Consider the following 25,561-nt stretch of genomic DNA (forward strand, 5'->3'; position numbering starts at 1 on the left):
TTCTGAGTCACGAGTGAAAGAAGTTAAGATATTCGTACATTGGGACAGATGCTTCAGCCAGGGCATTTGGGTTCATATTAGACAAAGCGATCACGTAGCTTCTTGATATCTTCGCTTCCAGCCCTGCAGCACCCACCAACCAGAATGGCGGGCCACTTTCCTCTACCCTCTGTAGCTTTGACGACATCTTCAAGCTGGCCTTCCCAAGATGTGCGCCTCTGGTTCTCAGCACCATCGGGCATCTCCCACTTTTGTGTCGTCGTGTTGTAGACTTCTCCGTTGGTACCATCGGGATACAGCACCAGGGCAGGCCACTCAGTAATCTTGCCCTTTTCCACCATGCTCGAGACAGTGCTCTCAAAGATCTGCAGCAGGCTATCCAGCTTGTCGACCTTTGTGCAGTTGATGCCAATACCCCAGGGGATGTTGGCAGAAACTTCAGGGTCCAGCATGGCCTCCACGGCAGCCTCTATGGAGTTACCGTCGGGGAGTCGCAGGTCCTTCTCTGGAGAAAGAAGAGCGGTCCAGTAGGGGAGTTTGGACAGCGCTGGTGTTGCGGCGAGGGCTTTGCGCATAGCGATAATCTCATCTAGACGAGGGATAGTCTCGAGCGCGACGTAACCCAGTCTCTTCTGGATATCATTGACCTCAGAAAACACCCCCAAACGCTCACGATGCCACGATTCCAAATCCTCCAGAGAATCATGCTTATCGTCGTATTTCCCGCTGTACTCCTGACCAGGAATCATACAAGCTCCATAAGGTCCGATACTGAGAGCGACACAGCCCTTGTCCCCGACAGCACGCTCAGCGATACTGACAGAGTCGTTCAAGAAGCGCGGGACATTCTCACGAGAAATACCCTCTGGAAAATCCTCAGTATGAGTGTCTGCGAATCCGTGCAGTGAGACTTGGTATGTTGCAGTGAGGAGCACGTCAACGGGGACAGCGCCGAAATCGGACTGGCATGATTGAAGAGTGGGTTGGTCTGAGACGAGCAGATGAGAAGACCAGAGGGGAGTTGATCGGGAGAATGTAACGGAGTATTTTGACTCGAGGGAGGTACCGAGACCGCCGTCGAGGATGAGTATTTTGGAAGGCATTTTTATGGGAAGTTTGTTGGTGGTTGAGATTGAATTGAGTCTTTAGTTTTTGCCCCTCATATGAGAAAACTAATGAAGATAGTGGAGAGCATCGGGTTTAAGACAATTGGAAATGTGCATCATTTAGATAGCTTATGATGCAAATATCCACACGTAAAGTCTACAGACTACATCGGGCAAGTTACGACATTATCTTAGAGGTTGTAGTATACTATAGTTGTTTCGCGTTGATGGCTTCATATGTTATGAGCAGGACGACAAAGCCAGAGAACCTTCAACATTGGAGCAATACTACGACAAAAATGAGCTGAATATATTTGTCAAAGTCCCCTTTTGATTATGTATAGTTGAATGGTCTTCAATGTCCGGTCACCGCGAACACGATCATCTGATGGTGTTGTTCAAGTGTTCGCTATGAACACGATCTTGAGAACAAAGAACGCCAAGTCAACCCCTGTCAAAGAGTTAATCTGAACAGCATAACTTTTCCTCGAACAACTTGTACCTCTTTAGCCAGCTAGAATCACTACTCAAACAAAGGGAGTATCCAGTTTATAAGAAATTCACCACCTGGCGGCCATGTCTATTTTTACTTCTCTACTCAAACAGTTCCAATTTAGGATCTTAACACAAGACAACCACCAAAAACAAATCACAAACACAATCACAATGCTACTTTGCCATTTTCAAAAACTTGTTCAATTTCTCTACTCAAATTGCTCAAAATGTCTTCCTCCCACACCAACCAGGACTATCGAGCAGGGCTGGCCCCTCGATCCATGCTCCGACCAACACAGATGTTTCTTGAACATGAAGATAAAATTTACCATCGTGTTCAAGAAACACCTGACTCTAAAGGTGAGTCCGATTTCGAGGATTTCCCCATGCGTGGCAGTTCCACTGATCTCGTGGTCGTAAGACGCCGCGTTGATAGGACTATGGAACTGGGCGTCGACATGTATAGTCCCATCACCGCGGGTGGTAACAGCGGTTGGGCACTCATGTTCCACGATCCATTCTTCGGATTGGCGTATCGTTTTCGCATGGCAGGCGGGCCAAGTATGGGCGAACCCTGGAGGTTCGAGTTCGAAATTAGAGAAATTGGACAACCAAACACCTTTCCCACACCCACTAGACGTCACTTCATCAGCATGATGCGAGAGCATCAGTGTCATCGAATATACGCCACTGCCAGAAGAACCCAAGGTCAGTTCTGCCAGCAATGGGTCATCGACGTGATCCGTGACCTGGAGTCGCAGGGCCTAGTCCCACCAGGTAGGGCAACACAACTCTCAGAATCCCTCGAGACCGATCAATACCCCAATATCCAAGTCTCGTACAATGACCAACTGTCAACAATCGAACAGGAAAGGGCCAGATTTGGCGGCAACCTATGGGTGTTCTTGACTTTTGGCGGCTCTCGCAGGAGAGTCAACGTACTAGACAGGATTGAAGGTAGCTTCGTTCAACAGATGCTGAGAATGGGCCTGGACCTCGATGTTCACATTTGGTTAAATGACCAATTTGATTAAGTCAAGTACATTCACTATCCTATGAGAGTGACCAAAGGCCCAGAACATCAACCGGGTATCACCAATCTGGTCCTCTCCTGTTGAATTGTTGATAGCTAGTCATTACGAGACTTGGGTATCGGCGTACTGATCAGGCATCGACAGGATACTGAGAATTATTTCGAGAAGAGAAGACACATTGCTGGCAATGCCTCTTCAATGCCCTTGACTGGGAAGGATGTAGGTTTTCGATTGAGGTGATCATCCTTAACGACCAACACCATAAATCTCCAACCTCAGAGTAGTGCCATGGAGACTCAGGGCGCTGGTCGCTGAGGATAATGATGGTAAGTGTGATGAGGGTAAGTGTTTGAAGAAGAAGATGGTGGTGAGTGTTTGAGAATGATGGAGGACATAGAGGGCGTATTTATCTGTTTTTTTTTCATTTTTTTTTTTTTCATAGCCTGTCGAATCTAACGTGTTCTTTATTCTCAATCGTGTATTAAACTAAACATGTACTCGTGACTATGATGTTTTTGACAAACATTGCGCTCGATGCGTGGGAATTGATGGTTTGATCAGACTAATGGGTCCGTGTTTACGATGACAACAAAGGAATAGAGTTGGAAGGAGGCGCGGCGAGGAATGAACAGACTGTATTGCTTTGTAGATCATGACTTGGCGGTTGGTTACCTGTACATTTTAAGCAATTGATCGTGTGTCTTTCTTTGTAGTCGAGGTCAGATGATGAAGCTTAGACGATACTTGATATGGAATGAATAGACGACGTGGCTTCAGTTCTTTATTTTACTGATGCCAATGCGTCTGCCTCATGTTGTATTGTTGTTGTCACTTCCATCGATCGCAAACAACTTCAAGGTCAGATAAGCGATAAGCTCAATGCCATCCTTGATCTCAGCCAATAACATGTCCTCAACACGTTGCGCTGGCGTCGCTGATCAACTGTAACTGGAGCGATTACTGGACAAGCTCATTTAAGGTTGGCGTAGGTACGTCAGTAGCTGAAACACCCTAACAGCCTCCATAACAGTCGGGTCCAGCCCAGCCAAGCTTAGCAGGCCTCAGCTTGTGGTCGAAGCTCCCTAAATATTGGTCTCTGCCAACGTCATCCTTTGTTCTCACATTCATCCAACAACACAAACAAGATGATGGACTTTTCCGATTTCGAAATCATTGATCCAATTGCCGAGTTCGGTCCTGAGAGTAGCGATGACGAGGACACCCCTCAACCATCAATCCCTCATCTTCAAGGCGGTCATCCTCCGTGGCAGGGCCATGAGGGTAAGCTAGTCGGTGTTGTTGACATGGGAAGGTAAGAGACAATTCATCCATCAATTGCCCGCCACGTCAAGCTGACAATTGTGTCTACCAGCAATGGCATTCGTCTCTCCATTTCCGACCTTTCGAGCCCAAATGCTCGTATGCTGCCGACCGTATACCAGTATCGCGCCTCCATCTCGCTGTACGACTCTCAATATGATCCCGAGACTGGCGAACAGATTCCCATCCCCAACGATGTCATCAAGTCTGTCGTCTCTGTTTTGAGTAGATTCGTTGTCATCTGCGAAGACTTTAGCTGCAAGAGGGAGAATGTCCATGTCATCGCGACCGAAGCTACGCGTGCCGCCAAGAACTCCAAGGAGTTTTTGGCCGCCATCAAAGACAAGACCGGTCTCACAGTTGAGCTTTTGCCCAAGGAGGAGGAGGGCCAGATTGGCGCCCTCGGTATCGCCAGTGGCTTCTCCAATATGGAAGGTCTAGTCATGGACCTTGGAGGTGGCAGTACTCAGATCACCTGGATGCTCAGCTCACGCGGTCAAGTCCGCATCAGTCCAAAGGGAAGCTTCAGTTTCCCATACGGAGCTGCTGCATTGACCAAGAAGCTCCATGATCTTCGAGACGGCAAGAAGAAGGATGAAGCTGATGCCGCTGTCAAGGCATTTGAGCAAGAAATGATTGCCAACTTCAAGGATGCTTACAACAACCTTCAGATCCCTGAGGAAATGGTTGAAAAGGCCCAGAAAGAAGGCGGATACCGCATCTATCTCTCTGGCGGTGGCTTCAGAGGATGGGGATACCTGCTTCTCTATCTTAACCAGACAGATGGCAGCTATTATCCCATCTCCGTCATCAATGGCTACACGGCCAAGCGCAAGCAGTTCGAAGATACTGAAGCCCTCAAGCATGTCGCTCATGCCGCCAAGGACATCTTCCGCGTCTCTGATCGCAGAAGATCGCAAGTCCCTGCTGTCGCATTCCTTGTCAATGTCCTCTCCGAGTCTATCCCTGGAGGTATTAGAGAAGCGCACTTCTGTCAGGGTGGTGTACGAGAGGGTTTCCTGTTCCGACAGCTACCACCTTCCATTCGGGCTCTTTCGCCTCTGGAGGTTGCAACTGGCTACTTCGCGCCAGGCTCGCGACACCTCATCCAGCAGCTGCTCAAGAGCTCCATCCCTAAAGCTTCCAAGAAGAAGGCGTTTCCAGAGGACTTTGGCGAGCCTGTCGTGGATTCGTTTGCCAATTCCATGTACCTCCACATGTTCATGTCCAAGGAAACCGCCTCGACGACTGCGCTGTACTCGACCAGCGTCGGAGTCATGTCTGCAATCCATGGCGTTTCCCACCAAGACCGAGCTAGACTGGCGCTGATGCTCGAATCCCGATACGGCGGCGAACTTCCTCCCCGAGAGTCGGAATTCCGCGAATCCCTTCGTGAAATGCTCACGCCCGAAGAAGTCTGGTGGGCGTCTTATCTCGGTAGAGTAGGACAACTCATCACAGCGCTCTACCCAGCAGGCAAGATCCACAAGTCTAAGCCGCGTGTGGTCTTTACTACGCAGTGGTCGTACGCTCTGGGCAAGAAGAAGGACAAGGAGGGTCTCCTGCTTACCATCTCGGTGCAGAAGACAAAGAATGACCCTGCCAGGACCAAGGAGACGGTCGAGGAGGCGGCCAGCGACGTGGAGAAGATCGGTAAAAAGAAGAACTGGATTGGAGATGATGAGCCTTGGGGTATGAAGGTTAAGGTTAGAGTTGTTGAAGAAGGGATCCTTTCTGAGGATGGTGACGAGTAAGATGGGATATAATGATGGAGTTTCTTTGTTTGTGGGTATGGTGTAGGCAACTAATTTGCATGAATTGAAATGTGATTTCTTATGAAGACTTTCTTGTGCTCATTGACGTGACACTCGTCGCGTAAAACTTACCATTAATGCTATAGAAAGGTATCGTCGCTGCCTGATGTTCGGTTGTAGATGTGTCGTGTGACGATTGCCGCCCCAACGTCCATCATTAAGACAGATGTTGTTGAAGAGCCATAGAGCCCTATCCACAGATTTTGCTTCTCGCAACAGATCATGAGGTTATTCTTGCAGTAGAGTAAGTTGCTTTGCTACTTGAAGAAAGGAGGTTGGAGGATTGAGAGTTTCAGTATGAGGTGAGGATGGGACCCACTATCATGATGTTTGGACTTCAGCCTCATCTCCCTCCTCTGAGCCTGGCACTGTATGATGCCAAATAAAGTCACTTGATACGACACATAGGATTACATGGTTCATCAATTGAGGTGTTCAATAATCTTCATGCATAGCAGGGAGCGACCTCGGAGTTGCTCTACTGGGTAATCATGGTCTCCCATTCAGAGGCCACCTCCTCTTAAATGAAGCTCCAGCTAATCAATACTGCAACAACAAAAACAACAAATAGATCGCGTAAAAGAAACAGAGGTGGTATAAATTAATAACTTCTGACGTAAGGCGCTCTCTCTAATGCATCGGCTTGGGCCCTCCAAATCTCGGTCCCCATCTGGATGAACTCAGCCCCAAACTCTTCAATCATGCTTCCGGCATCTTCTTCACCAAGCCGATGCATCTTGGCATAGTCCTCCTCACTACCAAACGTCGCAATCTTGTACTGTTCCTTCCACCCTTCCACAAGACTCTTGACGTACAAACTCTCTGCTTGTACCGCTTTGGCCACGAGGTAGAAAGACGATCTCGTACGGTGGTGCTTGTAATGCTTGTATAGGGAAACATCAGCGATCTTGCTGAACTGATGGATGAGATGGAAATTGCGCCAGCTATCCAGCTTGTGCATCAGGATGACCATGGTTCCGCCCACGCTCAAGTGCTCTAGACCTAGAGTGATTTGCGTCAATTTCAGGCGAGTTGCCTCACCCCATTCGCGCCATTCAGCACGTTCGTGAGTTCGTAGGATTTGGCCGTCGCAGAAGACGAGATCATACTTCTCATCGAGCTTGAAGACCCGTTCCAGTATGAAATTGTCGCGATCGGGGAAGTTGTCTGGGATGTCTTGTTGGGTAATGCCAATGTCGCCGGCTAGCATCGTGATATCACGAAACTCAACGTTGACGTGCTTGTTCTCAAGTCTGATCTCGTGGCCACCTTCTTCTACGGGGAGACTCATGGCTCTGACTCGGTTGATATTGGGACACATGGCCATGGTTTGATCAATGAAACCTCCCGGTGCAGCGCACATGTCGAGAACACGTTCTGTTCTGAGGGAACCTCGTGTTAAGGCACCTGTTGACTTGTCGAGGTCGACAGCGATATTCTTCATCATCTGGAAGAAGAATTCACGCACCCTCTCATTGGCCCCGTCTGCATCTTGTCGTTGCTTCTTGAAATATTGATCCCCCTGACTGTTCTCCCAGCCCTATCAAGCAAGTGATTAGCTACTTTTCATGATATATGATATAGTGGGGAGCGAACCTTCTGTCGCAGATCTCGGAGGCGACAATATTCCTCGGAATTATCGGCCAGATACTCTAGGAGAAGCTTTTGGGCCTGGAGGTTCAGCCCAGAGCTGTCTTTGTTGGTACCGACACGTCTTTTGACATTTTTAGAGTCGGGTATTTTGAAAGACTGGAATGACATGATTGTAGCAGCTAAAAGCCAAGAGAATAGATATCTGCAAGCTGATGTCTTGAGGGTATGTTGAGGTAAATGCGAGGTTTCTGAAGGGAGAAGAGGGACATTATATATCGCGATTGAGGACGAATATCACATTGACTATAGGTGCCTGTTTGATTAATACACTTTGGTATTGTTTGTTGGTTTGCCTGTTATTCAGAGTGGCTGAGGTTGTTGGCGTTTGCGAAGGAGTAAAGTCGGCCTCCAGGAAAACGGCCTGCTAAGCCACCCACTTATACATGGAAATGATCTGACAAGCGTACATAGCTTTATTCTAAACATCTTCAGAACTGCTATTCTTTGGAGGAGCAATCTTGTTGATCTTTCGAAAACCTTCTTGTATCTCAACCTTTCGGAAGTTTGTCGAATACAAATAATAAACAACAAACCACTGATATAAACAAAACAAGCTAGAAATGTCAAAGAAAATAGAACTAAAGATAGCAAAGGAGACTCACAAGGCACAAACTCCAAAACAGCCACAAGCAATAGTAAGATTATCCAACATTGCCACGGGACCTTCAGATACCTCTCCAACAAAACCAGTCCTTCGCTTCTCGTGGTTTGATTCTTGGTAGGCGCTTATATCCTCTCTCTTGACAAACATGACAACAAGAGCAGCTAGCCACATTGCTGTTGAAGCAGCGAGAAGTAGGCTGTACCACATGGGTGGTCTGGGGTTGGTCATGCTTTGTGGGCTGACTGGTATTTTGACAGCAAAGAAATGAAGGGCACCCTGTGATTGCGTCAGTAAGAAGAAGAAGGTTATAGTAGAATAGTGTGATCATACAACTGCGAGATTATATGCCGATGCAGCAAGTAGACCTTGACCTGGATTCTTTGAAATTATACCGGCCGCAAGTCCTATAACCGCACACGAGGCAATCCATCTTCCGATATCAGCTTTGAAAGCATCATCGTAGAGTATCTTGACTTTGTTTGTTTCCTTTTCTTTGCCTAGAATATCCCGGAAGATTTCGGCTAGAGGCATAGGGCATATTGGACTTGACATGATTGGTGTAGTTGAGTGAAGTTGCGAGTGCAGAGAGAGAATAAACCGACTGACCAACCAACCGATGCTGACATCATTGTCTGAGTTATGGAGGCTGTTGGCCTTGGCAAATACATAAGCCTAAAGACAGGTGATGATCAACATGACAGCGGCCAAGGGACAGGGAATATGTGCACTGCCACTTCCAACAAGCTGAGCTTGAAACTTGGCGCGTTCCTTTCTTCCCTGCCATACTGTTGGTCAGCCTTCGGGTAAAATAACTTTGATTGCTGGTCGCGTAATGCTCTTCTTTTGGGTTTGTAGCAAGATAACGTATGTCTTGGCTTTGTGGGTTCAAGACAAGATTGCGTTGCATTCCAGTTTTGCCTTGGCTGGTGAGTGACTGTGTTTAATCACATGCATTGTGTTTTATTAGCCATAATGGAAGTAGTGAGAGGTCCTTGCTTGAGGAGATGTTTGATGTTCCTAGTCAAGCTGAAAGAGTGGACTGCAAGGATGATCATCCACGGAGTCGGATATCTTTTAACACCCGATCCGATGGATGTTCAGATATTCTAGAAGAGTGATTTCGATCTGAGTTCAAGCATATTCTAATAAAATATTTTGCGTCCTTCTTTCCGACAATGTCATAAAAATAATCTATTATCAATCTTTGAGGAGAACCCCATCAAATAAAGGTAATCTATCATCCTTGACACTCGCCGAAGTAATCACAAGTATAACTTTATCAACCTCATACGATCGTTTTTAGTGTCGACTGCCCTGACAGTAGACAAACAACAATTCCAATACAATCATACCTGCATACATAATAAACAATCAAAATCAAAACCAGTATAGAATATTCATCCCTCATCTCGAATAATTTACCCAAAAGGGAAATATCCTGCGCCTAGCCGGACCGATGATCCACGCCTTGTCATGTCAAGGCTTAGCTCCAAGGCTGAGATTAAACAACATCACAACTACCGGAACTATTTCCATCCTCCGTGTCCGTAAAAAATATGATTCCGCTCTGACATTAGTGCTTATCCTATTACAGCTTGGCTCTGCTGCGGGTGAAGTCGCTGACGACGCGGGCCCTCGCCTTATGCATAACCTTTGAGGTATGATGGGCGCTTACTGCATTGAAATCTGCTTACTTTACACTCTGTGAAATACTTGGCTCCTGTAAAGAGATTAATTCCGATTGGTTATGTTTCATACAGACGGGACATAAGCCACTGAAAGACTCGCAGTTACCTACATTCTTATCTAGACGACACCTCAGCACAGTTGCAGTGCAGATGAAAGTGGAAATTGGAGTTGCAAAGATGCAGGTCTTTGTTTGTCTGAAGTGGTTGTCACACAGCCCTGTTTATTGCGTGTTGGTTGGTGATACAAGAAACCACTACATGTTACATGTCATGCTCCCTCTTTGTTATCTATAAAACAAAACCCCTTTTCTCGTATAAACCCATATTTAATTACACACTCCCCTTCATCTTTATACTATCTTTCCGAAAACAGATCTATACATCTTGCTAGGTGTATCAACAAACATCATGGGCGACAAAAACGAAACTTGGGTGCCAAACTACGACAACTGCGATAAAGTCACAGATGCATGTGCTGTCGAATACACCATCTATGGTGACTATCTCTCGGGAGGCGCCGCAGGGTTCTTCGCAGTTTCATTCGTGATTCTCCTCCTTGCACAGATCTTTCAAGGCATCCGCGCAAAGACATGGTCATACATGATCTGGCTAGGCATAGGAACCATCTTTGAAGTCGTCGGCCACATAGCACGCTTTAGTCTCTCTCGAAACCCATGGCAGCAAAATGTCTTTATCATCTCCTACCTCACGCTTCTCCTCGCTCCGACTCTTGTCGCCGCTGCTATATCCGTCACCTTCAAACACATCGTCATGTGGTATGGAGCAAAGTGGTCGGTGCTCAAGCCTAGGTTGTATCCTCTCGTCTTCGTCGGTACGGATTTTCTTTCAATTTTCATACAGGTCATCGGTGGTGGCTTGACGGCTTTGGAGACAGTGGGCAAGGGAACCAAGACGACAAAAAAGCTGGGAGAGATCCTTGTCACTGGAGGTGTTGCGTTTCAGGTTGCCAACATGCTGTGCTGTGGAACTCTGATGATGATATACATTCGACGTCGAAGCCAGTCGTTGAAGGGTAGGGATTTATTGATGGGTGCTCCTGGTACTGCTCCTCCTTCATACGTAACCGGGGGTCCGACGCGTGACAAGGTCCCTGTTGCTCGAGAGGAGGCGACTATCAAAGAAGCCAAGAGGGTCCGGTGGTTCTGTTATTGTCTGGGCATTGCCTACGTCTGTATCATCCTCCGATGTATCTACCGGTAAGAGCTCCCTGCATCCTCGATTATTAACATGGCCATACTAACTTCTTGTCTAGTATCGCAGAGACCATCCCAGACATCGCAAGAGATGTCCTACAAAACGAACCGCTATTCATTGTCTTCGACGCAACAGCCATGCTTATATCCATCGGACTCATCACAATCTTGCATCCCTGCTACTTCTTTCCCTACCTGGGCCTAAGCAAGATCAAGAAGAGCCAAGGTAAGATGTATGAGGGTATTCGGATGGAGAGTAACTCTGCTCTGGTCGGACGACAACAGCAACAGTCTCAGCAACAGGGTTACGCCTAAGGGAGACACATAGAGGAGATAGAGAGAGATGGCGCACATTTTCTTAGCGAGCGATGATCTTTGATGGAGTTTTGTCTAGTTTGGTTCAATATCGTGTATAATAGATTAGTGTCATAACATGGAGTCTTTGTAATTCCATTGCATTAGTTCAAACTCTCCTCTTTCATGTGACTGAATTCATCTTCGGATGATTGAGCCGACACTGCATTTATTTGCTCACATTGTCCAGCCAATAAGCCCGTTACAGTAAGACAGCCACATTTATAGCCGATGTCGCACAGTTTTTGCGCCCTACAAGTACAACAACAACTACGAGTTAGGAAGAAACATGCAGTAAGCACCTTCCAATTACTTGCAGGGCGTCATTTAAAGTATATAGAGGGCGTAATCGCCATTCAATTGAAGGAACAGTGGTGATACTCGCTATTCAATACAAGTCAAAGTTGATATTTATTACATACATACACTTAAATCTTCAATGTCCCAGACATCAATTGAATTGGTACCCAACAGGGCCGAATCACCACAGAATAGTCTCGACCAGGGTTTGGAATCTCGAACCACAGATGTCGAGTTTTCGCTACCTCGCGCCGATGGTGGAAGAAAGGCTTATTTATTCCTGGCCGCATGCTGGGTCGTCGAAGCAGTAACCTTTGGCAAGTTCCACCACAGTATTGCTACAGACCAACTGGCTAACAGCATTCATCATAGGCTTTGGTTTTTCATTTGGTGTTTTTCAAGAATACTACAGTCACAATGAGCCGTTCGCAGGGTCTAGCAATATTGCTGCTATCGGAACTACCACCACCGTAAGAAACCAATTCACATATCAAACCTCTTCTAACATGATCCAGGGCATGCTTTATCTTGGAGCCCCTTTCGTTGTCATAATATGCCGTTTCTATCCCCGTCAAGCCCGCTGGTTCACCTGGGTAGGCCTCATAGTCACATCCCTTGCCATGGCTGTGAGTTCCTTCTGTAACACAGTACCACAACTCATCGCAACTCAAGGCGTTCTATTCGGTATTGGTGGCTGCTTTGCTTATTGTCCTTGCACTCTCTACATCGACGAGTGGTTCGTGCAAAGAAAAGGCTTCGCATACGGTATCGTCTGGAGCGCTGCTGGAGCTGGAGGTGCCATACTCCCTTTACTTCTCCAAGCCCTTCTTGAAAAGTACGGATTCGAAACGACTGTGAGGATCTGCTCGGGAATTCTGTTTGGAAGTGCGGCCCCGCTGGCCTACTTTGTTAAGCCCAGACTTCCCCTTTCATCCACAATCAATAGGAAACCTCTCAATATGCGGTTCCTCACGTCCAGAGTGTTTATGCTACACCAGTTGGCAAATGTTGTTGAAGCGACAGGATACTTTCTTCCTACCATCTATCTACCAACATATGCTCGAACAACATTTGGCACTTCGGCTGTTCTATCAGCTCTGACTGTTATTCTGGTTAACATTGCTACGACAGCAGGCTTGATGATCATGGGCTCTCTCAGCGATAAACTCGCCGTCACAACATGCATGCTCATATCAGCAGTCGGTGTGGGGATCTCAGTCCTACTCGTCTGGGGACTCTCAGCATCTCTACCAGTTCTGTACGTATTCTGCGTCATGTACGGCCTCTTCGCTGGATCGTGGGCTTCGATATGGCCTGGTATCATGAGAGAGGTGACACAGAAATTTCAAGACCAAAACGAATATGTTGATCCTGTCATGGTCCACGGTCATCTTTGTGTGGGTAGAGGGGTAGGAAATATCATTTCTGGACCCTTGAGCGGCTCACTTATTAGAGGCCAACCATGGCAAGGAAAGGTTATCGGGGGATATGGAAGTGGGTATGGAATTTTGATTTTGTATACTGGGTTGACGGGTTTGGTAAGTGGTGTCAACTTTCTATGGCGCTATATGAATGTTCTATGAGAAAGACAATCTTTGGTCACGGCTCTACAAAAGTTGTTTTCATTTGGAGTAGATAATTGAAAAGAAAGATAATAGTTATGTCGTATTTGCATGTAGAAGGAAGAAATCTAAAAAGTTGTTGTATTTATTTGGAATCCATTTGATATCTTCAAGTTCCAAGGCCCCTAGCAGATCAATTCTTGCTTCAACTCTATGACGAATCTAGTTGAGACTAATGACCTCGACATTTCGAACTTGGAAAGTAGTCGCTACAAATTCAAGTCAGTATCAAATAGCTAATCTCTCAGAGAGGAACAACTTGCGAGTCGTAGGTCCAGGCGAACCAGAAGATCCCTCAGTTTGATAATTCACAATCCTGCCAAAAGTTAGCTTCTTATACTACTCTTCCAGTTCTAAACTCACAAACGAAGTCCAGCACCGATGTAGTCCCTCCCATACTGTGTCGTCTGCTCAACCCCATCAAGGAAGAACTTGACTCTCACATCCGCCCCATTCTCATCTCTCAACTCAGCACGAACAGAGTGCCACTCTGTAGGGTTTGGATAATCCCTATCGAGTGCAGTGACTTCATCTGAAGTGTTGAATGTGTTGAAGGAAATCTTTCCAGTGCCTTTCCACTCTGCAATATCAATCTCCGGAGGCCATCCGCTTGCGGCGTTGAGCCAAAAGGCCGGCCACGTTCCTTTATCGACTGGGGCGATGAATTCAGCATTTATGTCGTATCCGCCGCCTGCGACGACGGTAAAGGTTGATTTGGCGTGGATCGCGCCAGACAGGTAGTGAATAGGATCCTCTTGGTCGTCTCTTGGTTCGGCAGTTAGAGTCAAGACGCCGTCGGTGACTGAGACGTGTTCTTCGTCCATTCGCGCGCCGCCATTATGTGTAGGACCCCAAGGGTAAAGATAATTCCAATAAGTATCTATTGAGTTGAATGAGTCTGGAGGTATCTCTGTTACTGCGCGCCGTTCGATTGGAGGTCGTAGGCTGGAGCATGATACTGCGGCGCATTGAAGCGCAAGGAGAAGCCTTTTGGAATACATTTTTGAAGAAGTGGAGAAGACAAGTTTCCTTACGATTTTAAAAGCAGTAGAGATCAGTTCACTATTTAAACAAGGACTGCTGAGTTGAGGAGTCTGCTATATCTCGTACAATTATGGGCACGAGGCAGTTTCAATGGAACGTCGTCTGGGATCTTGAAACAAGATCGCCGATGATTGCCGAAACAAAGTCCGCGGACAAACAAAACGCATCAATGAGTGGCCCGATGGTTATATGGTACGAGATTGAGCCATTCGATATAACTCTTGAAGCTATAATGCGTTCTCTAATGGGTAGCAGAAACGTTGGACCTCCCTCTCAAGTCTGAGGGTACAAAAATAACCAGCATAAGTGCCCTAGTCTAAATAGCATAAACCGACCTTTCAATTTCGTCACTTATGCTCAGTAACCATTTGTTCTGATACACTGGAGGCACAGTAAGTCTGTCATAGCCTGTGTTTATTTCCCAACCTTAATCTTGAACATGGCTTGATTTTGAGATGATAAGATAAAAGATAGTTTTATGTGCCTGCAGTAAGTTTCTTATACTGTGGATATAGACTTTCACGGTATACCTTATCTCGTGATGCTGAAGCATGCATTTTGTTGTCTGATGAAAACGCTACTGTACGAACCTCTACATCATGGATGTTCAGTGTTTGCTAAACAACCATCTTGTCCATTAACAATTCAGACAAGTCCCGAAGGGTTGAGAATAATGCGATACCTGATCTTTGGAATCGACTTTCCCGTATCGCACTTTCCCTGCACTTTTGCCCACTGCGCTGTCTGTTTCTAGGTAATAAGGTGCACTGATGCCTTCTCAGTGAAATTCCTTCGTCAAATTCTCCCTTATTCATCTTCACTATCTAACTTTCCTCCAAGAGCATGTTCTGCGGTAGGGTAGCTATAACAACACAGCAACGACCGAACTCTATTCTATAACGGGCTTATGATAGCTGATAGAAGAAACTTATGCTTAAGGTGTACGCACAGCAACTACTTTTTCCTCCTTCGACGCTCGGTCCAACAACATCATGACGCCTATCAACTTGCCCGAGTGTGAAGGTCCATCATTAGGACCCTTTCCATATAACATTATCGACGAGTTCCGATTTCTAGAGGTTTTAAATTGCGACTCAAAGCACGGCGTGATCGTCAAAGCAAAATGGAGAAATCAGCTCTATGCCATCAAACTTGTGAGTGAACCCAGGCAAGGACAAGCTAGCTCCTCACCCCTACGGTCCGCCCTCAGTATACCAACCCCTCTGGACTTTCTCAAGCCTAGCAGCATGGGATCTATTCGCTTTCCAATGGCATATCATCTTGTTGTGGAACAGAGACTACGAGCATCTGGAAAAGCGGCTGGTTAAGCCTCGGGGAATGCCCGACTCTTGTCCTTTCACAGCGTACACATATCCCTTCTCGTCAGAGGAAGCTAAAGAGAAGGCGACCCAACCGTACGGCCCGTTTCTACCAATGCTGAATCACTTTGGATATCAGCTATTTGCAATAGAACCGCCAAGATGGGACCCGCTAGAGTACTTAGAGAACCGTCAAGTGGAGAAAAGGGAGAAGAAGCGAAAAAGAAAATAGGAAGAAGTTGATCAAAGTCCTCCTGAAAAGCGTTTTGACAAACTGCAGGTTTGAGTGTACTAGAAATTTTGGTAGCTAGAAGCGTAAAGGATGGAATTATTAGGGCAGCTTATGCTTTTCAGATCAGGTTTCTTAGAATACATATTCCTATACTTTAAAGCTCGGAGGCCAACTTGTCAAGGTAGCGTAACCATATGTTCATCTGATTCCACAAGCTCGAACGCTTGGCTCGCCCATTATGAACTGTCAGCCGCTGTGAAATAGACAATGACAGACAACCGCACTGTTGATAAATTATCGAGCTTGATTATCACACTGTCTATTGTGCGATCGGAAAGTCGCTACTTAGACCAGGCTCTTAGGCCAGCAGTTATTTTTGCACCCTCATAGACTATACTCACCAGTTTCGCCTCATGATGTTGCCCGCAAGACTTTCTACTGTATTCAAGCCTGGTACAAACTAAAAGCTGTTTCATTGGCCCTAACTCAAAGAGCAATCTCCTCTCAGTACAACTAAAAGCAGCTGCTTGTTTTCGTCCACTCCATGCCACGATATTGTAGTCTCAGTGGTCAACAACTGCATCTTCTGGAACTACGTGAGATCAATTTACAACAACCTCAACATCCAATCAGAGCTTCGCCTGGTTAGCTCAATCGGTAGAGCGTGAGACTCTTACGAGTACGCAATCTCAAGGCTGCGGGTTCGACCCCCGCATCGGGCTGTTCCTATACAATGATACGATTGATTCTCTTTTTTTTTGGTTTTTTGTTCGTCTTCATCGTGGAGAGAAGGCTGTGGGTAAAAGGTTTGATCTGTGGAGGTCAGTTGAGACATACACTCACTAGACGGTATGTGATGACGAGTCGAGATGTGTATTGTATCGTTCATTCGGTTCAATCATAAAGCATATCATTAAAACTGCAGATGCGCTGACCCAATCTTCCCATGCTCATGCAGTGCCCAAACGTGGCTTCTCATCTACCTCACATAACAAACAAGAGGTCGGTGTCTAGGGAGATATTAGCGAATGTACGATACCACTGGGGCACCGACTTACCAATGGGGTGACTACTCGAGAGCTGTGGCTTCTGAGTATACTTTGTCTCGAGAATATCGCGGACACTGTTCAGCAACTCAACGTAGCTCTGCTTAGGATTGGCCTTGATAGCTGAAATGAAAGCCCACGACATGGCACCGGTGGCTTGAGCGTTAATCGTAGCGTCGGCCCTGGAAGAACTGTTAGAGAAATTACCGATATCACATGTTTTTACTCACGATGTCTGATCGTCTTTGCTTCCGGACCACATGACAACATCAGCAGGCGATGTTCGAGTGTCCTTGGTTCTCTCATATGCTTCGTCGCCGGTAAATGCAGACTTGGCCAAACCGAACACTGAACTAGCAGCCCCAGCAATATCTCCACTAGAGTATGATTTGAAGGCGTCAAAGAGACCTGAGGCAGCTTCTTTGGCCAGGTTGGGTTCCTTGAGAGCACCCTTGGTTGAGTAGACGTATGGAAGATCCATGACAGTGGCGGAATGACACGAGTCAAAGATAGCAGTGAGACGAACACCTTGAACCAAGGGCTTGACGACACGGAAATGGATCTCGTCGTCAATGATGGGGCCGGCCTGGGTGTGATCGACGGGGTAAATACATTCATCGTATCCGTCATCCTCATCGCCATCTTCGTCTTCGACCTGGCCACCGTGACCTATACAGCTATGGTTAGGCGACGTCTTTATATGAAAGGCATCAACTTACCGGAATAGTGAAGGAAGAGAGCGTCATCAGGCTGAGCATTTTGCACGAGCCAACCCATAGCGCGGATGATGTTCTCTCTGGTAGGAATCATGACTGGATCTTGTTGATCATCGGTCAACAAGATCATGTCCTCTCTCTTGTAGCCATAGCGCTCGACCAAGAAAGCGGAGACGTTGTGTACGTCGTTGATACATCCTCGCAGCTCTCCTTCTTGGTTAAAGTAGTTGATGCCGATGAGAAGTGCCTTGCGACGACCAGTACATCTGGAGTATTGGAAAGTATAGCCTTCGGGGGCTCCATGGCCGAACTGCTGGGGTGCAGCGGGAGGAGGAGGTCCTGATCGAGCGTGTTGGGCGTGATGGTGAAGGCCCTGTGGGAGAGGAAAGCCGTAGGCGTCGAGATGAGGAGGGGGAGGATAATTCGGGGGAGGGTATCTTCGCGATCCGGAATTATCCCCGGAGTAACCGCCGTATTGTTGCTGGGGAGGAGGAGGTCCAGATGGAGGACCGTATCCATAGCCATTACCGCCGCCTCCTTGATACCCTTGACCTGGAAAGTAGGACATGTTGGCCTGATTTGTGGAAGATGATGCTCGAGAAATCGATATGAGGGAAAGGGAGAAGATGCAAGAGGGAGCCTTTGAGATTCCAATAGTTAGGTGCAGAGACGAAACAGTAATGGGTCAGCAGTATAAGCAAAGCAATCAATGAATGCCAGCCTCACCTAAGTCTTGCAGGAATGAGCTCCCCTCCATCCAGTGCTAGCGGGCGCTAATCACTGCGACATCCATGACGGAGCTGGAGGGGACCTATAGAGGGGCAGAGGGGCAGCTCTCCCCGCCGGAAGAAACGGGCCTGATTCTCCAGCCCTGAGCTCCCCTGAAAATCGTCTGGCTGGTGAATGTTCTGGAGGCCGCTGGAGGGGAAGAGACGCCAAGAGACCTGGACTTTTCTTGGCGCTGCAAGAGCCCCTCCCCCTCACCGCAGTGTCAGACAGGTGTCAACAAGCAAATGAGCCTGTGAATCATTCATACATGTCACAAGGGACACAATATTGTGAGACGACATGAAACCCCCCATGGTTGATATTGGGGGTTTTCTTTCTCATCGACTGATGCCTCATAACAGCATCATGGGCGGCCTCTCGGTTGTAAAGACAAGTGACGCGGCAAGTTAATACCATTCATCAAATTTCCCTTGCAGAGCACAGCATACCAATCGTAAATTATGACTGTTTGGATCTCTGCTTCGCCACAACGGACAGCGCTTCAGAGCCGCCTTGAGGTGTCATGAGCGTTTGGGGCGATTGTCAGACTGAGGGAAATCCGGGATGGATCTCTACTTCAGTTGACTCCACGCTTTTGTTGTGGAGCACATCCTCCAGCATCTGTCTAGGGATCAACATATCCTGATATGCTGTGTACAGGCGCTGGCATGAATTCCTAGTAATCAGTGTTTCAAATAGCAAGCTGGAAATCATGTTATCCAAAACTACAACACAACAAACCTCTATCCCAAACACGAGGCATAATATCGCACTGTTTCTCGTAAAGCTCGAGGCACAAGCTTCAAGCCGTCGAAAAGTACTAAGTTAGCTGTCCCGTTGAGCGTTGGCTGCCCCGCCGGACCGGCCCGCAGGGGTCACCAAAGGTCCACTGATTGGTCACGTCGTACGTAGCAGGTCTAGTGGATAGACAGGTCCCTGAGCTTGAGGTTGGGTGTTGGGTGGAGGGGTAATCGGACATTGGACGGCATTGTACTGTTTACTTTGGCGGCTCTCTCAGTCGATGAATTGAAGTGCGACAGTATCAACAGATGCTTAGTGCCTGTACGACGAATAATCTCCTGCCTATCGCTAACGGAGTAACCGGAATCATTTCCACACAGTGATATTCACTGCGCTCTTTCCTTTCTCAGCAGTGAGACGCTTCACTCCACCACTCATGCACTGTCGGCACCTGCCAAGAAACTCTGCCGGCTGTCGATAACTGCACGGGTCGCACCTATCCTTCCCTCTTCTGTTTTCTGTTCGCACCTCAGGCCCATTCTCCATTATATAAACACAACCCGGTCGCTCTCTCTTGGCCTTTTCTCTTCTCATCTACCTCTTTCCCTTTTTCTTTCTCGCATTTCTATCCCCTACTAGCAGACTTCCCATCTCGAAGTCGCCCATCATGTCTTTCTTCAAGAAGATCGCCAAGGAGTTTGAGAACCTCGGTATCGGCGACAAGAAGGAGGAGCAGCAACAACAGCCCCAGCAGCCTCAGCAGCCTCCTCAGGACGGTAAGCTCCTCTGCTCTATAATCTCAATGGTGTAGTTAACTAATCTTCCCCAGGTAACCGCGCCTACGGCGACAACGGATACGCATCTCCTCCTCCCCAGCAGCAGTACGGCGGCTCACCGGGTTACGGTGCTCCTCCTCAGCAGTACGGTTCGCCTGCTCCTCAGGGATACGGCGCTCCCCCTCAACAATACGGCTCTCCCGCTCCCCAGGGATACGGTGCCCCTCCCCCTCAGCCCGCCTACCAGCCTCCTTCCGATCGTCCTCCTCTGCCCCAGGGTTGGACTTCTCAGTTCGACCAAAACTCCCAGAGATGGTACTACGTTGAGCAAGCTACTGGTCGCACCCAGTGGGAGGCTCCTCAGGCTCAGCATGCTCCTCCTCCCCCTCCCCCGGACTCTCGTCCTCCTTATGAGTCTCAGCCTTCTGATGGATCTCGTGGCTACGGCGCTCCTGGTGGATACGGTTCCCCAGCTCCTGGTGGCTACGGTGCTCCTCCTGGCCAGTACGGTGCTCCTGGTGGTTATGGATCTCCAGCTCCTGGCGGCTACGGCGCTCCCTCACACTATGGTGCTCCTCCTGGCCAGTCTCCCTACGGTGCTCCTCCAGGCCAGTCTCCCTACGCTCCTCCAGGCCAGTCACCCTATGGTGCTCCTCAGGGCCAGTATGGTCAAGAGGGTGACCGCGCCTATGGTGACAACAGCAACAACCCTTACGGTCAAGGAGAGAAGAAGAAGAGTGGCAGCTCTGGTATGCTCCTCGGTGCCGCTGGTGGTCTCGCACTTGGTGCTGTAGGTGGTGCCCTGATCGCCAACGAGCTCAACGACAGCGATAGCGACGAGGAGAAGCATGCCGCCGCTGCCGCCGCTGCTGCTCCTGCCGCTGCCCCCTACGAGCAACAGCCTCAAGTCATCAACAACTACTACGGTGCTCCTCCCCCTGAGGATCCCTATGCCGACCCGTATGCCCAAGATGGCCCACCTGGCGTTCTGCCTGCCACCGATGCAGATGGCGACTCTGTCTCTAGCAGTGACCGAGAAGACGTCCAAGAAGCTCGTGAGGAGTACGAAGAGGCCCTGGCTGCTGCTGCGGACTCGGATGCCAGCAGTAGTGATCAGGAAGCTCTGGAAGAGGCCCGCGAAGAATACGAGGAAGCCTACGAGGAGGTGTATGAGGACTGAGCGATAGAAAACGAACTATGAATAACGACACGTTTACGGCTATTTCTGACAGGGTTGGGTTGAAGCCACACAGGCTTGGAAGGTTGATGGATTTCCTTCACTTGTTAATACCTCAGTAGTACAATACCAGAGAGCATATTGTGTATTCATCCTAATTGATCTGTGAAAAGATACTTTGTGAAAATATGTCTGTCTGTTACTGAAAGTCGACTAATTTGGGTATAACTAGGCGTTAGCCCATGCAACCATGCTAAAGATGCAGGGAAACAGACTATTACTGCAAGAGGTAGTTGCCTTCGCTTATCGGCACAATGCCAAGAACAGGGTCCTCATTTGTAAAGTCTATGTTGGTGTGTATCACAGATCACCCGTGCTGCCAAACCTCGGGGTGTTTTGAGGCTTTCATGAAATCTGCTGAATCTGAAAGCACTTTGAGCTTAAACATCCCGAGACACTCGCTGCAAGTCATGTCAACAACTAGTACCAGAAAATCATAGCTACAGTCCACTATGTTTAATGGCGCGATTCTGGGCAAAAAGAGTGAGTTGTCCGTATCCACGCTTGGCATTATACAGGGTCCATGAGTACAGCCCCTCGTTTCCTCTTGGCAACGCATTATCGTGATCACTTCCTTCATACGGCGCATGTGAGCGACGTTTAATTGACTCACTCAATTTTCCTGAGCGGATGCTTGCTTGCGTGCTCCATTTCCCACATGGTAGATTGCGCGGCCTTTATGCAGAAATGAAACAAGCGCATAGTACCTCAAATTCCCACATGGATGGATGTAGTAGTAGACGGTGAGAGAGGGATCATCATACACGAGCACAACTATACGTTGACCACGGCACAAATAATGCCGAGTGAAAGTGCTTGTCACATTCAAGCTTTCAAGAAGCGAGTAATAAGCACTGAGATGGAAAGCTTGTTCTGTCTATGCTTTTATGCTTAGATTAATGTTACTGTTGTAATCGGTGACATTGTTCTTGGCGTGCTGGGTCTCCATGATGAAGCTTGTGGATGTGTATGTACAGGTGCTGACACCGACAACAGTCATGCAATATTTATAAGATATAAATCATAAAATTAATAAAATGAACTAAAAATGTATCTAAGATATGATAAATGTACCTAATCATGTTTGATTTTCTCATCTTTAGCCCGAGCCATCAAGATTGACAAACAAATGTGTTGATACAGGGTAACCTCATAACCACCAACTCCACAGTTTTAGCCGCTACAACTTGACATCTCCAACTTCACTTGACCTCATGAAACTCATAACTCGTACTACCCTTCAACTACTACGCCCTTATCACAAACTACAAACACTCCAAAGAATGTCTTCAAGCAGAACGTCTCCTCAGCCTCCCCCCTCATTTACACTTAGCCCCTCCGAAATCCTCAGTCAGACAACAGATCTCATATCCTCCACAAAAGCTCTAGAAGACTCCCTTGTCGCTTCTCTTACACCCTCTACAGCTACATTCTCAAGTCTCCTCAGGCCAATCCTCAACGATGATCATGCAGTTTCCAAGAAAACTCTCCTAATTCGTCTCTTCAGCTCCGTATCTGAGGATAAAGAGCTTCGCGATGCTTCTCGCACAGCAGAGGAAATGCTCCTCAAAGCCAATTCAGCAGCTCTCATGCGAAAAGACGTCGCAGCCCTTGTAAAAGCAGTTTATGACAAGAGTAAACATAAAGAGGCGCTCGGTGAGGAAGATGCGTATATGCTGTTCAAAACGCATAGAGCGTACCAGAACACAGGCGCAGGTATTGAAGACGAGGCGCTGAGAGAAAAGTACAAAGCTGCTGTACAGGAGCGAAATGAAGTCCTCATCGCAGCCAAAAAGACAATTAGCGAATCCGATGATGGCATCTATTTCACCCGTTCTCAACTCAACGGCGTACCCTCTTCAGTCCTCGACGCGATGAAAGTCAACGACAAAGGCGAGCTCAAAGCAACCTTCAAAAAGGGTCATCTCATCTCCATCATGAAACATACCACCAGAGCCAGCACAAGAAAAGCATATCACATCGCCAAAGAAAGCCGCTTTCCCGAGAATGTTGCCCGTCTGGAGCGAGCAGTCGAACTGCGCAACAGCACGGCGCGAATGCTCGGTTTCAGAACCCACGCGGAGCTCAAAATAGAGGATAAAATGGCGAAGAATGTCGAGAGCGTTATAACGATGCTTAACAAGCTGCGAGTGCAATTGAAGCCTCTTGCTGATGAAGAGATGAAGAAATTATTGGAGATAAAGAAGGCTTACATAAAGGAACACGGTACTGATGAGGCCGAGGAGGACTCGGATAAGTTGAACGCGTGGGATTGGGCATTCTATGCGCGTATTCTCGAGAAGGAGAGATACTCTGTTGATTCACTTCTTATATCGGAGTATTTTGAAGTTAATCACAGTCTTGAAGGCATGCTTCGCATATTTGAGGAGATTTTCGGCATGGTCTTCGTTCCTACCGATGCCCCGGTTTGGCAGAAGGATGTCACCGTTTACGAAGCCTGGAACTCGGAGGATCAAGGTGGTGGGTTCCTCGGATACCTCTACCTTGACCTGTATGCGCGAGAGGGTAAATATGCCGGCGCACACAGCTCTCTCATCCAACCGGTAAGCATTCATTTCACAACTTATGCTGTTTAGACTATGATCTTAGTTCATTTATTATTATACCCTCAAGTTTAGGGGCCAACTTGACTGTTAAGCCACGCTCGATACTAACCCAGAGCATAGGGCTTCATTACTTCAGACAACAAGCGCCATTATCCTTCTTCATCTCTAGTAACATCCCTCCTTCATACCCGCGGCCGTCCAACTCTACTTCTACACTCCGAGCTCAAAACAATGTTCCACGAGCTTGGCCACGCGATCCATAAGCTCGTCACCCACACAAAGCATCAACACGGCTGCTCTCGCGACTTTGTCGAGATCCCCAGCATTCTCCTCGAGAACTGGATATGGGTACCCTCTGTGCTGCGTCGTCTCGGAAAACACTACAGTTATTTGAACGATGAGTATCTCAGCTTCTGGGAGACCCAGAAAGGTGATGAGGATATAAGACCAGAGGAGGAGTTGCCGGAGAAGTTGGCGCTTGATCTTGCGAAGACAAAGCATGTCAACGGAGCACATGCGATGCTGCATCAAGTTTTCCTCGCCTTGTTCGATCTGACGATTCACAATGCTGATGAGACTCACCCCGTGGATACCACCAAGCTTTGGAATGAGAGCAAGACGGAGATCATGGGTCTTGGACGAGCTGATAGTATTGGACAGGCATCATTCGCACATCCTTTCCGTGGATATGATGCTGCGTATTTCACCTATGCATTGTAAGTTTAACTTTCCGATGATACTTTCTGGTGGGCAGCAGAGAAGATGGCCTCCTAAGTCTTTGGGTACAAAAATAAGTAACCCAAGGACTATGGTCAAAGTAGCCCAAACTGGCCTAATAAAGCCGTCTCTAATGACTTTAGAGCAGCGTTTCTCAAGCCCCGATAGACGCCCTTGCTAACACAGGCATCACAGATCGAAAGTATACGCAACCGACTTGTGGGTTAGCCACTTCAAGACCGACCCGATGGATAAGAAGACTGGCTTGCGATATCGTCAGCATGTTTTGCAGCCTGGAGGTAGTCAACCTGAACTCAAGAGTCTTAGTAACTTCCTTGGCCGTGAACCAAACGACGAGGCATACTATTCAGAAGTCACCAGCACGTCGGGGTCTGAGAAGTCTGCTGCTTTGTAAAATAAGTACTATAACACGACACTTCTATACAACCATAAATACGTCCGTTCATGGCCAGATACCAGAGGAACCGCCAAGGATAAACGAAATAGGAGAAACTGTTATCTATGTCGAACCAACAGCTGCCACAAAATGGTATTTAGTCAGGGCATCGCGAGGCAAAGTACCGAAATGGGGCAAAGGGCGTAGTTAAACGATTCCCCAATGCGACCAAGAAACTATACAAAGGGCAGCTTGTCCCAGTGGTCCAGGAGTAGGCAGGTTGGCCAGTGGACTGCCATAAACGGCTGTAAAGTCGGGCACCAAAGTGAGAGTACTTGCCAACCCAATTGAGTCTAACGGCAGAGGTACTATCTAGCTTAGCCAGGTGGATGGAGGACTTCTGACTGGTAGGTGCCTGGGGTTTGAGGTTACCATCTTAGCGGTTAGAGCTGAGCAGCGTCCTGGAGCGAGGAACAATGAGAAGAGAAGACTAAAGTAGAATATAGTATGAGATGGAAAGTTTGTCTCATCGTCAGTGCTCGAAGGAGATGTGTCAGTAGAGTGTGGGCAATAATACCTGCCTGAGTGGGTAACAGAGTAAGCGATTGTGAAACTGTTTATGTTAGCATTTCTGGATGAGAGTATATAATGGTATTTATAGAAGGATATGATGGGATGGGATGTCTGTTATTCATAGGATATGATGGTGAGGGACGTCTACGCCTGTCCTTGCGTAATTTCTCTTCAAGGCCATCATCCTGTTCATTATCGTCACGCTTCCTCTTTCCGGCTGTGGT

The 25,561-nt window shown here is 47.6% G+C and overlaps 11 protein-coding genes and 1 non-coding gene across 12 annotated transcripts; 7 read left to right on the plus strand and 5 right to left on the minus strand.

Annotated features, from left to right (window-relative positions):
- Positions 1 to 1,323, minus strand: EDB82DRAFT_510148 (Homocysteine S-methyltransferase). Its single transcript, XM_025728952.2, has one exon. It carries the CDS (start codon positions 1,101 to 1,103, stop codon positions 78 to 80), a length of 1,026 nt encoding a protein of 341 aa, XP_025583268.1. The 5' UTR covers positions 1,104 to 1,323; the 3' UTR covers positions 1 to 77.
- A 347-nt stretch (positions 1,324 to 1,670) lies between these two features.
- EDB82DRAFT_510149 (uncharacterized protein) lies at positions 1,671 to 3,072 on the plus strand. The gene has a single exon (XM_025728953.2). The coding sequence runs from the start codon at positions 1,829 to 1,831 to the stop codon at positions 2,633 to 2,635; it is 807 nt and encodes a 268-aa protein (XP_025583269.1). The 5' UTR covers positions 1,671 to 1,828; the 3' UTR covers positions 2,636 to 3,072.
- A 708-nt stretch (positions 3,073 to 3,780) lies between these two features.
- On the plus strand, positions 3,781 to 5,709 carry EDB82DRAFT_434598 (Ppx/GppA phosphatase family-domain-containing protein; the record flags this gene model as incomplete). Its single annotated transcript, XM_025728954.2, has 2 exons — positions 3,781 to 3,947; positions 4,008 to 5,709. The coding sequence occupies 2 exons, from the start codon at positions 3,781 to 3,783 to the stop codon at positions 5,707 to 5,709; spliced, it is 1,869 nt and encodes a 622-aa protein (XP_025583270.1).
- A 458-nt stretch (positions 5,710 to 6,167) lies between these two features.
- On the minus strand, positions 6,168 to 7,784 carry EDB82DRAFT_278706 (uncharacterized protein). The gene is made up of 2 exons (XM_025728956.2): positions 7,366 to 7,784; positions 6,168 to 7,309 (listed from the first exon to the last, which is right to left on the minus strand). The coding sequence occupies exons 1-2, from the start codon at positions 7,528 to 7,530 to the stop codon at positions 6,371 to 6,373; spliced, it is 1,104 nt and encodes a 367-aa protein (XP_025583271.1). The 5' UTR covers positions 7,531 to 7,784; the 3' UTR covers positions 6,168 to 6,370.
- Positions 7,785 to 7,840: 56 nt separating this feature from the next.
- EDB82DRAFT_528161 (uncharacterized protein) lies at positions 7,841 to 8,578 on the minus strand (the record flags this gene model as incomplete). Its single annotated transcript, XM_025728957.1, has 3 exons — positions 7,841 to 7,976; positions 8,025 to 8,302; positions 8,357 to 8,578. The coding sequence occupies 3 exons, from the start codon at positions 8,576 to 8,578 to the stop codon at positions 7,841 to 7,843; spliced, it is 636 nt and encodes a 211-aa protein (XP_025583272.1).
- Positions 8,579 to 9,622: 1,044 nt separating this feature from the next.
- On the plus strand, positions 9,623 to 11,395 carry EDB82DRAFT_510159 (RTA1 like protein-domain-containing protein). The gene is made up of 2 exons (XM_025728958.2): positions 9,623 to 10,931; positions 10,988 to 11,395. The coding sequence occupies exons 1-2, from the start codon at positions 10,123 to 10,125 to the stop codon at positions 11,241 to 11,243; spliced, it is 1,065 nt and encodes a 354-aa protein (XP_025583273.1). The 5' UTR covers positions 9,623 to 10,122; the 3' UTR covers positions 11,244 to 11,395.
- Positions 11,396 to 11,649: 254 nt separating this feature from the next.
- Positions 11,650 to 13,281, plus strand: EDB82DRAFT_450308 (major facilitator superfamily domain-containing protein). Its single transcript, XM_065607816.1, has 3 exons — positions 11,650 to 11,899; positions 11,955 to 12,052; positions 12,098 to 13,281. Exons 1-3 carry the CDS (start codon positions 11,722 to 11,724, stop codon positions 13,163 to 13,165), a joined length of 1,344 nt encoding a protein of 447 aa, XP_065464258.1. The 5' UTR covers positions 11,650 to 11,721; the 3' UTR covers positions 13,166 to 13,281.
- Position 13,282: 1 nt separating this feature from the next.
- On the minus strand, positions 13,283 to 14,320 carry EDB82DRAFT_539758 (concanavalin A-like lectin/glucanase domain-containing protein). The gene is made up of 3 exons (XM_025728960.2): positions 13,568 to 14,320; positions 13,468 to 13,520; positions 13,283 to 13,413 (listed from the first exon to the last, which is right to left on the minus strand). Exons 1-3 carry the CDS (start codon positions 14,203 to 14,205, stop codon positions 13,367 to 13,369), a joined length of 738 nt encoding a protein of 245 aa, XP_025583275.2. The 5' UTR covers positions 14,206 to 14,320; the 3' UTR covers positions 13,283 to 13,366.
- Positions 14,321 to 16,438: 2,118 nt separating this feature from the next.
- Positions 16,439 to 16,521, plus strand: EDB82DRAFT_t196. The gene has a single exon. It is a non-coding gene; the product is annotated as a tRNA-Lys (tRNA).
- Positions 16,447 to 18,470, minus strand: EDB82DRAFT_510164 (caspase domain-containing protein). The gene is made up of 4 exons (XM_025728962.2): positions 17,565 to 18,470; positions 17,076 to 17,514; positions 16,858 to 17,027; positions 16,447 to 16,809 (listed from the first exon to the last, which is right to left on the minus strand). Exons 1-4 carry the CDS (start codon positions 18,127 to 18,129, stop codon positions 16,784 to 16,786), a joined length of 1,200 nt encoding a protein of 399 aa, XP_025583277.1. The 5' UTR covers positions 18,130 to 18,470; the 3' UTR covers positions 16,447 to 16,783.
- An 831-nt stretch (positions 18,471 to 19,301) lies between these two features.
- On the plus strand, positions 19,302 to 21,349 carry EDB82DRAFT_278834 (uncharacterized protein). The gene is made up of 2 exons (XM_025728963.2): positions 19,302 to 19,846; positions 19,900 to 21,349. Exons 1-2 carry the CDS (start codon positions 19,738 to 19,740, stop codon positions 21,024 to 21,026), a joined length of 1,236 nt encoding a protein of 411 aa, XP_025583278.1. The 5' UTR covers positions 19,302 to 19,737; the 3' UTR covers positions 21,027 to 21,349.
- A 1,017-nt stretch (positions 21,350 to 22,366) lies between these two features.
- On the plus strand, positions 22,367 to 24,782 carry EDB82DRAFT_528167 (uncharacterized protein; the record flags this gene model as incomplete). The annotated part of the gene is made up of 3 exons (XM_025728964.2): positions 22,367 to 23,647; positions 23,771 to 24,366; positions 24,563 to 24,782. The coding sequence occupies 3 exons, from the start codon at positions 22,367 to 22,369 to the stop codon at positions 24,780 to 24,782; spliced, it is 2,097 nt and encodes a 698-aa protein (XP_025583279.2).
- Between the last annotated feature and the right edge of the window lie 779 nt (positions 24,783 to 25,561).

This window comes from Fusarium venenatum, assembly GCF_020744135.1.
Source record: "Fusarium venenatum strain MPI-CAGE-CH-0201 chromosome Unknown EDB82scaffold_3, whole genome shotgun sequence".
Lineage (NCBI taxonomy): Eukaryota > Fungi > Ascomycota > Sordariomycetes > Hypocreales > Nectriaceae > Fusarium > Fusarium venenatum.

Bases quoted from the DNA above. Each gene is read 5' to 3' on its own strand.
- EDB82DRAFT_510148 (XM_025728952.2), bottom strand. From the start codon at position 1,103: ATGCCTTCCAAAATACTCATCCTCGACGGCGGTCTCGGTACCTCCCTC.
- EDB82DRAFT_510149 (XM_025728953.2), top strand. From the start codon at position 1,829: ATGTCTTCCTCCCACACCAACCAGGACTATCGAGCAGGGCTGGCCCCT.
- EDB82DRAFT_278706 (XM_025728956.2), bottom strand. From the start codon at position 7,530: ATGTCATTCCAGTCTTTCAAAATACCCGACTCTAAAAATGTCAAAAGA. The intron at 7,310-7,365 runs GTTCGCTCCCCA...CTTGCTTGATAG, and splicing joins TCCGAGATCTGCGACAGAAG to GGCTGGGAGAACAGTCAGGG.
- EDB82DRAFT_510159 (XM_025728958.2), top strand. From the start codon at position 10,123: ATGGGCGACAAAAACGAAACTTGGGTGCCAAACTACGACAACTGCGAT. The intron at 10,932-10,987 runs GTAAGAGCTCCC...CTTCTTGTCTAG, and splicing joins ATCCTCCGATGTATCTACCG to TATCGCAGAGACCATCCCAG.
- EDB82DRAFT_450308 (XM_065607816.1), top strand. From the start codon at position 11,722: ATGTCCCAGACATCAATTGAATTGGTACCCAACAGGGCCGAATCACCA. The intron at 11,900-11,954 runs GCAAGTTCCACC...CATTCATCATAG, and splicing joins CGTCGAAGCAGTAACCTTTG to GCTTTGGTTTTTCATTTGGT. The intron at 12,053-12,097 runs GTAAGAAACCAA...AACATGATCCAG, and splicing joins CTATCGGAACTACCACCACC to GGCATGCTTTATCTTGGAGC.
- EDB82DRAFT_539758 (XM_025728960.2), bottom strand. From the start codon at position 14,205: ATGTATTCCAAAAGGCTTCTCCTTGCGCTTCAATGCGCCGCAGTATCA. The intron at 13,521-13,567 runs GTGAGTTTAGAA...AACTTTTGGCAG, and splicing joins ATCGGTGCTGGACTTCGTTT to GATTGTGAATTATCAAACTG. The intron at 13,414-13,467 runs GCAAGTTGTTCC...TTGAATTTGTAG, and splicing joins TTCGCCTGGACCTACGACTC to CGACTACTTTCCAAGTTCGA.
- EDB82DRAFT_510164 (XM_025728962.2), bottom strand. From the start codon at position 18,129: ATGTCCTACTTTCCAGGTCAAGGGTATCAAGGAGGCGGCGGTAATGGC. The intron at 17,515-17,564 runs GTAAGTTGATGC...ATAGCTGTATAG, and splicing joins TCTCTTCCTTCACTATTCCG to GTCACGGTGGCCAGGTCGAA. The intron at 16,810-16,857 runs GTAAGTCGGTGC...ATATCTCCCTAG, and splicing joins CTCGAGTAGTCACCCCATTG to ACACCGACCTCTTGTTTGTT.
- EDB82DRAFT_278834 (XM_025728963.2), top strand. From the start codon at position 19,738: ATGTCTTTCTTCAAGAAGATCGCCAAGGAGTTTGAGAACCTCGGTATC. The intron at 19,847-19,899 runs GTAAGCTCCTCT...AATCTTCCCCAG, and splicing joins TCAGCAGCCTCCTCAGGACG to GTAACCGCGCCTACGGCGAC.